This window comes from Sclerotinia sclerotiorum, genomic scaffold, assembly GCF_000146945.2.
Source record: "Sclerotinia sclerotiorum 1980 UF-70 scaffold_3 genomic scaffold, whole genome shotgun sequence".
NCBI classification, from domain to species: Eukaryota; Fungi; Ascomycota; class Leotiomycetes; order Helotiales; family Sclerotiniaceae; genus Sclerotinia; species Sclerotinia sclerotiorum.
In genome coordinates, this window is record NW_001820833.1 from 2,164,649 (window position 1) to 2,174,020 (window position 9,372).

General features: G+C 43.1%; 3 protein-coding genes across 3 annotated transcripts; all 3 read left to right on the forward strand.

The window, feature by feature from the left end:
- Positions 1 to 1,262: 1,262 nt before the first annotated feature.
- On the forward strand, positions 1,263 to 4,180 carry SS1G_02943 (conserved hypothetical protein; the record flags this gene model as incomplete). The annotated part of the gene is made up of 3 exons (XM_001596670.1): positions 1,263 to 1,457; positions 1,516 to 2,149; positions 2,196 to 4,180. The coding sequence occupies 3 exons, from the start codon at positions 1,263 to 1,265 to the stop codon at positions 4,178 to 4,180; spliced, it is 2,814 nt and encodes a 937-aa protein (XP_001596720.1).
- Positions 4,181 to 4,963: 783 nt separating this feature from the next.
- Positions 4,964 to 7,606, forward strand: SS1G_02944 (hypothetical protein; the record flags this gene model as incomplete). The annotated part of the gene is made up of 5 exons (XM_001596671.1): positions 4,964 to 5,165; positions 5,507 to 6,054; positions 6,294 to 6,963; positions 7,456 to 7,553; positions 7,595 to 7,606. The coding sequence occupies 5 exons, from the start codon at positions 4,964 to 4,966 to the stop codon at positions 7,604 to 7,606; spliced, it is 1,530 nt and encodes a 509-aa protein (XP_001596721.1).
- Positions 7,607 to 8,488: 882 nt separating this feature from the next.
- On the forward strand, positions 8,489 to 9,243 carry SS1G_02945 (predicted protein; the record flags this gene model as incomplete). The annotated part of the gene is made up of 4 exons (XM_001596672.1): positions 8,489 to 8,546; positions 8,732 to 8,833; positions 8,968 to 9,063; positions 9,170 to 9,243. 4 exons carry the CDS (start codon positions 8,489 to 8,491, stop codon positions 9,241 to 9,243), a joined length of 330 nt encoding a protein of 109 aa, XP_001596722.1.
- Positions 9,244 to 9,372: the final 129 nt, after the last annotated feature.

A 9,372-nucleotide genomic window follows, 5' to 3' on the forward strand; every position in this document is an offset into this window, starting at 1 on the left:
TGATCAGCCTTACCAAGCTAGCTAGCTATATTATTTATTCATGTGAAGACTCTTATTAGATAAATGAATCCAACTTGAATCTTTTTCTCATATTAATTATTATATTATTTATTAACATCTCATTCATTTTCATTCATTCATTCATCACAGCCGTCTTTAAACCTGATACTCTCATTGATACCTAGTAGATAGATAAATATCTATACCCATTTCCATTCCTACCAAAAGACTCATTTTAATCCATTGGTAAAAAGTGTGATGGCTCATATATTGAAAAGAAAAAAGAAAAAGAAAGATAGCGCTTGTAACCCCTCCAACATCTTGTTTTCCAAGGTACTTTTACTAGGTTCTGGGTATAGGCAGGCTCTGCAACCATCATCCCCCCAGATTCTGCTTGCGCAAACCCAGCCACCAGACCATCTTGGAATTATTATGTAGGCTCTCTCACAATTGTACCTAACCTTGCTCTTCCTTACTCCGTACACTTACACTTATTACTCTTACCCTTTCCCTTTACACTGCCGCTTTTTGTTCTTCCCCTTCTCCTTCCTCCTCTTCTTCTTCTTCCCTCTCATGCTTCATTTCAAACATCCGACACGGGAACCTTGAACTCATCACAAGCGCACTGCTACCCAACCTTGACCTTGATTGAATCTTATCCGTTCACCCATCAATTCCCATTCACCACCACGAAATCTTCCCATAACAACAACAAATCAGCTTGATATTACTCTTACGAAGTCTCCCTTATTTTCAAAAGAAGTCAACAAAAATAAACCAAATTAAATTGAAAAAAATTCATCCAACTTCAAGAACTTTACAAATCAATACTCTTTTAAGGTGACGTTGCTTAAGAATATTGACTAGGGTCCCGCTGCAGCTGGCTCCGGCTCCCTGCTCTTCGGTTGCTTAATTCATCCATGGCGACAACAACTTCCGTTTCGCCCGCTACTGTTGAGCGAAATACTTCACGACGAACTCATAACAATTCTATACCAAGTCGTTCTCAATCAACAAGAGTTAAGAGTAGTACGACGGATTCACCGCAGCGATCACATTCACATTCACATCACCATCGCCCCTCGTCACGACATGCGGCTTTAGAGGAGTCAATACCCCAGGCGAATTATGAGACTGCAAACGTCGCGCAACAATCAAGAAAAACATCAAGCAGAGACGGTCCGACTCCTTCTAGACACGAATCCACGAGAAGTGCAACAAGTAACCATCGATCAACTCATCACAGTCGACAAACCAACGACATGGCAACAGCTGCTGCAAATGGCGGAGGCCCAGCCCCCGTGGTGACACCACAAGAGTCGAGAAATGCTGCACATAGGGGAAAATCGAGAACGACGATTCCAGCACAATCCGGAAATTGGATTTTAGGCAAGACAATTGGTCAGGGCAGTATGGGCAAAGTTAAGCTGGCAAGGCAAGCGGAAGGCGGCGAGCAGGTAATTTTTCCTTCATTCCGCAATCCAGATCTTAGTCATGTCTAATGAAGGTGTATAGGTTGCGGTCAAAATCGTCCCACGAGGATCCACAGATGATAACCACAATCAGAGTCGAGCTGATAGAGAACGAGCCGATCATTCGAAAGAAGTTCGCACAGCCCGAGAAGCTGCTATTGTTACCCTTTTAAACCACCCCTACATCTGCGGCATGAGGGATGTTGTGCGTACGACTTATCATTGGTATATGCTGTTTGAATATGTCAACGGAGGACAGATGCTTGATTATATTATATCTCATGGGAGATTGAAGGAAAAGCAAGCTCGGAAGTTCAGCAGACAGATCGCCAGCGCTTTGGACTATTGTCATCGGAATAGCATCGTTCACAGAGATTTGAAGATCGAAAACATCCTGATTAGCAAGACTGGAGATATCAAGATTATTGATTTCGGCTTGAGTAATTTATTCGCACCACGAAACCATCTAAAGACTTTCTGCGGTAGTCTTTATTTCGCGGCTCCGGAATTGTTGCAAGCAAAGGCATATACAGGACCTGAGGTTGATGTTTGGAGTTTTGGTATCGTCTTGTATGTCTTGGTCTGCGGCAAGGTACCTTTTGATGATCAAAGTATGCCGGCATTGCATGCAAAGATTAAGAGAGGGATTGTAGATTATCCTAATTGGCTAAGTCCAGGTCAGTTCTTTTCCTGTTTTACTGATATAGTACTAATGATTGGCAGAATGTAAGCATCTTATATCAAGGATGCTTGTCACGGATCCAAAGCAACGTGCGACGCTACAGGAAATCATGACCCATCAGTGGATGATAAAACAATACGGCAGTCCACCTGAAAACTATCTACCAGTCCGAGAACCCCTTACACTTCCTCTTGATGACGATATCATCAACAGTATGACTGGCTTTGATTTTGGCCCACCCGAGCTGATCAAGCAGCAATTAACTGATGTGATCAAGTCCGCTGAATATGGTCATGCTGTACGTTTGGCAATGCAGGAACGAGAAAATTCGGGTCCTCCTCGTGATGCTGAGAAGAAGAGAGGAGTATTCGACTTTTACAAAAGAAGGAATTCTACTACGAGCCGAGATACCTTGACGGCGCCGAGCGCAGAACTGCTTCAACTTGGCAATGACCCATGCAATGCCTATCACCCTCTTATATCCGTATATTACCTTGTTAAGGAGAAACGTGAGCGTGATGCACTTGAAGCCAACCCGGGTGCAACCTCGATGCCACGGGCTCCAGGTGAAGCTCCCCTGCAAGTGGCAGAAATATCAGCACCAAAGCCAGCATACACAAATGCTACAGCTTATGAGATGCCTGGTGAGAAGGCCACAGGAGGTCGATCGCGCCCACGTGCACGAACTCATGGTGAGGAGGAAGTCACAGAAGGATTGAAGAATATGAAGATTGCTGGCTCTACTGGCCCTCCATCACCGGCAATAGTCGAGCCTGTAGAACAGACTGCCCGAAAAGAAAGTACTGCCGCTGGTATTCTGAGAAGATTCAGTACACGAAGACGCAAGGATCCTCCATCGTCTGACAAAACTGGCAATCATCTGGCCGTCGGATCGCCAAATGAGCCATCAGCAATCCGAAAGAGCTTCAGTGTTCGCCGGCACCGTGAGCGGGATGGTGAGGGATCTCTCCGAGCAAGTGGAAGTGAACGCCAACATAGTGATCTTCTCACTCCAAGATCCGCTGAAAACTCGGGTGCTTCTAAACTAGGACGATCGACGAGCGTTAACTCCGCAGAATACAGGCGACGGGAAAAGAGACGTGGAGAAGGAGGAGTGGCAGCAGGAGTTGCCGCTTCGGAAGCAATGCCATCTCGTGTTACTTATAAAGATCCTCCTCCAACTAGTGGTTCTGACCATTCAACGACGAATGAAAAACCAGCTCGCGAGGGCGAAAGGGCTGGCCTGAATCCTAGGGCCGCCACTATGAGAGCAAAATCGTTGGGTCATGCAAGAAGAGAAAGTATACAAGCTAGACGAGCTCGAAGGGAGGAAGCTAGGGAAGCAAATGTACCGGAGGAGACTGATGTTGAAATGGGCGACGCTAGTGGTCTCTCAACTGAACGAGTCGACACCGCAGAAAATGTCAAACCCGTCTTTCTGAAAGGGTTGTTCAGCGTATCTACCACATCAACCAAACCCGTTCAAGCTATACGCATGGATATAATCAGAGTACTGAAGCTTCTCGGAGTTGACTATACAGAAATACGAGGCGGTTTTAGTTGTCAGCATACCCCTAGTATTGACTTGAAGAAGGTTGTCGATGTACCTCCTAGCAGCCACGGCAATCATACTCCAGGGCATAAAAGGAAGATCAGTTTCGGAGGTTTCATGGGAGGTGGTAACAGTGCGGAAAGAGATCGTGAGGATTTCCGAGAAGCAGAAAGGTCACCTCAGAACCCAAGAACACCACGCAGGGCTCGTGGCCCTGAAAATAGCTACTCAAATTCAGATGCGTCTGATGAAAGTGTTACCAGACAAGGTGATTCATCAGCTCGAGCGGTGGGCGAAACCAGCACACATGTTCAGAGTGAACTTGGTGGTAGCATGGTTCTTGAGTTTGAGATCTTCATCGTCAAAGTTCCTCTTCTCTCTTTACACGGCATTCAATTTAAAAAGCTTCGTTCAGGAGGAACCTGGCAATTTAAGAATATGGCAGATCAAATCCTTCGCGAGCTTCGACTATGATAATTCTCACGACACATTTGGACACGAACACGCTAGTCCTATGAATATTGCTATTTTAGTTGTAATACAGGAAACTTCCCATTAGCTGTTCTTTCTTTATTTCGCTCATACAAAAATCTATGGACGGATAAGCGATTGGGAGAAAAACATACATGCATCACTCTTGAAACGAATTCCTTTTGTTAAGCGAAATTGACGAAGAGATGGCATGCATTATCACAAATTTTTGGCCATTTTGTTTTTACCGAGCACACAATTTCATTTGTTTTCTTCCACTCAACTAGTGTGCCGATTTGCTTGCGGAACCAATTTGAGGTTCATATATGTAGTAATTATGGGATAAGAATTCTTTCTTCAGGGGGAATAAGGGATAGCATTTGAGATTTGGGATTTCCTTAGTATTTCGGAAAGGGTTTGGACTTGGGATATGTTATCGTGGAGGAAGGAGATATGAAGGGGATAAAAGTAGTTGATTGGCTAAGTAGGGGAGTGTATTTGGGGGACATGAGCAGTCAGTCGAGTGTGGGGAGGAAAGAAGGAAAGGGGGAATTAGCTGTGGATATGGCAAGGACAAGGATAGATATTTCGATACTGTATTCCTTAATTTGATTTCCTCATGCAGACTGACAGATTTCTCCTCGGTTGAACTTTCCTTCCCATGGTCCTTTAATTTTTACTTTTGATTTCATCCTAACCCTTTCCTATATCAAGATGTCCACGAGCTTGGTGTGTCAACCATGCAACCCAAATTTCACAAAACAGATACACCACAACACAATCATCATGGACACTCCCCGTCACAAATTTGGTCCCTGGACAAGGTCTTCAATACCACATACTCCCGAACGTACATCTTCTACATCGAGCAACTGGTCTTTTCGGTCGATATCGAGTTCCTCGAGTGAGTCGACTGGCTCGTCAGCTTTTTGGAGAACACCGAGGAGGGATAAGGTGAAGGAGAAGAATAAGGTTGGTGGGAAGGATGGTAGGTTGAGCAGATGGAGGATGAGAATTTGGGGAAGGGCGTCTTGGTGGAAGGGGCTGAGAATGGTGATGGAGAGGTGGGGTGGATGGGAAATTTTTGGTGGATGGAATGGTTGGGATAGATTGAAGATACTGGTTAAAACGAAGATGAGGACGTTGGAGAGGAATCTTAGGTATTTATTTTTGACTTTTTTTTTTTTTTTTTTTTTTTTTTTTTTTTTTTTTGCTTTTTTGGACATGATATGAATAGCTGGAGATATGTACTGATGAATAAATGCAAAAGTACCAGGTCCCGACGGTTCTTTCGTTTCTTCGCATTTCTGATGGGTATTTGTCTTGTAGCGACATGTCTTCTTTACTTTCATCCATCATATACATCTTCCTCCTCATCTTCATTACCGGAAGTTCACTCACTAGGTTCATATATTCCCATCCAACCCTACATACCCGAAGATGAAAGCACCATAAAAAAGAACGCCTATAAAAAGAAAACCGATCCAGTCCAATGGTTAAAAGAAAACTCCAACAATCGCCACGCCATCACCATCGGTCAAAAAACATGGAAAACCAAACTCACAGAATGGAATAATCCCCGTCCCAAAGCCGCGCTAATTTCTCTCGTCCGTAACTCCGAATTAGAAGGAATGCAACAATCGATGCGACAGCTAGAAGCGCGCTGGAATCATAAATATCTGTATCCGTGGATTTTCTTCAACGATGAACCGTTTAGTGAGGAATTTATGGCCGGTACGAGAAATTTGACGGATGCGGAGTGTTTTTATGAGGTTGTGCCGGAGGAGTTTTGGTCCTTGCCGGAATGGATTGATGAGCGGAGGTTTATGAATAGTTTGGATTATTTGGGGACGATTGGTGTTGGGAAGGGTTGGATGGTTAGTTATCATCATATGTGTAGATGGAATAGTGGGTTTTTTTATCGTATGCGGATTTTGAGGGGGTTGGATTGGTATTGGAGGGTTGAGCCTGATGTGAGTTTTCCTTTTTTTTTTTTTGGTTTACCTATTTGTATCATTGATAGGATGGGGTTGATGTATGAGTTTTTGAAGTTGATTCAAAATAGAAGGGATTGGAATGTGGGAGTTGTGCAATAAACTAACGAATGACTCGATAGGTTCACTTCTTCTGCAATATCAACTATGATATTTTTCGCTTCATGCGCGATAATCACCTCAAATATGGATTCAATATGAATATCCTCGACGACGCGCGTTCCTTCCCATCCCTCTGGTCTAAAACCCGTGCCTTCGCCAATGCGCACCCGGAATTACTTCATCCTGAAGCGGATCTGAACTGGTTACTTGATGGGGGCGAATATAATAATTGTCAATTCTTTAGTAATTTTGAGATTGGATCTTTGAGGTTTTGGAGAGGTGATGATGATGATGATTATTATGATGGGAAAAAAGGAGGAACAAAAGGAGCACATGAAAAATACTTCAACCATCTTGATCGTACGGGTGGATTTTTCTACGAGAGATGGGGTGATGCGCCGGTTCATACGCTGAGTGTGGCGATGTTTTTGTCGAAGAGGGAGGTTTGGTATTTTAGGGATGTGGGGTATAGACATGGGATTAATAGTGTTTGTCCGCAGGGTAGAGAAGGGAGTTGTGCGTGTGAGGAGGGGGGAGTGGATAGAGGGTTTTATAAATTGGTGCCGTGGGAGAGTCGGCAGCGGAAACCGGGGGATACGTGTGTGAGGGGGTGGATTGGGCGGGAGTGCGTGGCCAAGAGGGAGGGGTGGAGTAGGGAGGAGGCGGTTAGAGGGGGTGGGGATGGGTGGCGTGGGTATGTGGTTGGGGGGTTGGGGGAGGGGATGGGGGATGGGGAGGATGGTGTGAAGGGGTGATGGAATAATAGGGGTGCAATAGGCCGGGAGGGGGAGCTGCAAAGGGAAACTGATGGTCCTCCAGACATGAATATACATTGAGTCCTGATGTGTGCGAATATTATAATAATAACTCCTTTTCATCCTAATTTTAATTCCTTCCTCATCGATCCGTCGCACTCCACTGGGCAGTACGAGACTGCTGTCAGTTTGTCATAGGCATTTATTTCTAACTTTTAACCCGGTTACCTGTAGGAACGAGAGACTGTTAAGATTAAATCAAAGAATTATGCGCGAGTTCTCTCTGGTTTTTCAGTTCTATGGTTAAATTGAGATGGGGATCGCACTGGACTGGGGAAGTAGAATGGGAAAATGATGGGTGTGTTGGATCAGTGGGTTTGATGAGTTTCGGTTCAGGGATTTAGGAGGGGGTGAGGGAGTGGGAGAGGGGAGAGGGAGAGGGAGAGGGAGAGGGAGAAGGAGAAGGAGAAGGAGAAGGAGAAGGAGAAGGAGAAGGAGAAGGAGAGGAAGGAAAAGATGGAATATGTAGGTGTAATATTTTAATCAATGATTTATCATTTTGATAGGTAGTTAGGTAGATTTGGGAAGTTATGGTGTTGATTCATGGATATATAGGGAGGTAGGTATGTATATATGTATATATGTAGTGAGGAATCTAGATGATGGTTGAATTATGAGGTTAAGATGATTGTAGTCTACATTAGACTATTAGTAGATAACTATATGTAAGATTATAATAGTTGGCTCTGGGATTTCGTTTTGGATTTTTCAAGGGATATTATACTAGGTAGGTATCTGTATGGAGTAAGATGTTAGATATCTATTTAATAAGAAGAAGGGAATTCGGAGAGAATGAATAGATAATTGATAATTTGTATAAAAACGACTTTTTGTACCGTACCTGTACCTATACTAGGTAATTGATTAGAGATGATTGGTTAAATAATTGTCATCCAATATTTCACATCATCCCATACAAAACCTTCTATCATCATCCTAAAAAAGAAAAAAAACTTATCCACAAATTCCCACCCCAAAAAACCCCCAATATCCAACCTAGCCAATCAGCACCCATCTATTTGAATACCAAGCCCCACCCAACCAATCACCACTCGTGTAATTCAAAGCAATGGTCAGCAATGGTCATCAATAGACAATTTACACTATCGTTAGCATTGTTAGTACTGATGATCAGTCAATGAATCAAGTTATGGCTAGATTATTGCTAAGGAGGAATTTATGTATATATAGTGAGGGTAGGTACATCTTTTTATGATGATATTTTATTAGTATCCAAACTTTCAACGCGGAATAATAAATAAGAAAATTACTTTGAGTTTGTTATCTTTGGATTTTTGGATTTTTCCTCATATCGACGACGAGACGAGTTTAACGACTATCAACTTTGAAATTTTGAAATTTTTAAGACTTCAAAACAAAAACCTGCAAATTTAATCGAAATGGCTCCATCAACTTGCTGTAAGAAGGGAGATGGTGCTGAGAGTGCTTGTGTTTGTGGTATGATATTATTTATTTTTATTTATTCTATTATCAAATTCTACCCCCCATTCCTTCTTACCTACCTAGGTACTCAACATCACGAATACCATCTCCATTTTCACAACACCCATTCCAAAACCTCACAACACACATTCATCCAAACCCTACATACATATGAAATAGGAGACTGACTCTTTCAATAGCAACCCAAGCAAAATGTTCCTGCGGCGAAAAAAAGGCCCTAGAATGTACATGTGCCAAAGCCGAGAGCGAAAATAAAATCGAAGGCGCTAGATGTAGTTGTCGTATGTATTTCCCTCTTCCTCTATCTTCTATCTATCTATTCCTACATCATTTCCTCTGGATTTAAACATCTCGAGCATTTAATTTAGGAGTGTGTTTTGTGTTTTTGTGATTCATGACTAATATTATAAAATAGGTGCTCGTGCAGCGGGAGCTTGTACTTGTGAGCGTTCTGCGGAGGAAAATAAAGTTCCTTCGGGTGAGCTTTGTGGGTGTGGTGCTAGACCTGTTGGTATGTTTTTTATTTTTGCTTCTTTGATCCTTTGTTTGAGGGGAGGGGAGGTTTTGGGTGGGGGATATGATATTCGAATTGGAATTGGTCTAATAGTGATGTTTAGATGCTTGTACTTGTGAAAAAGCTACAGATGGTGGATTACTTCCTACTGAGACGGATTTCACTACTAAGGCTTAGATGAAGGTTCTTGGTTGAGTGGGAATTTGGAGGGGCGTTTGTGGTTTGAGAGTTGGGTTGGATTGGGTTGGACGGATTCAACTGGATTGGCGTTGAGATTGGGGATGGGAATGGGAAGGATGCGTATTT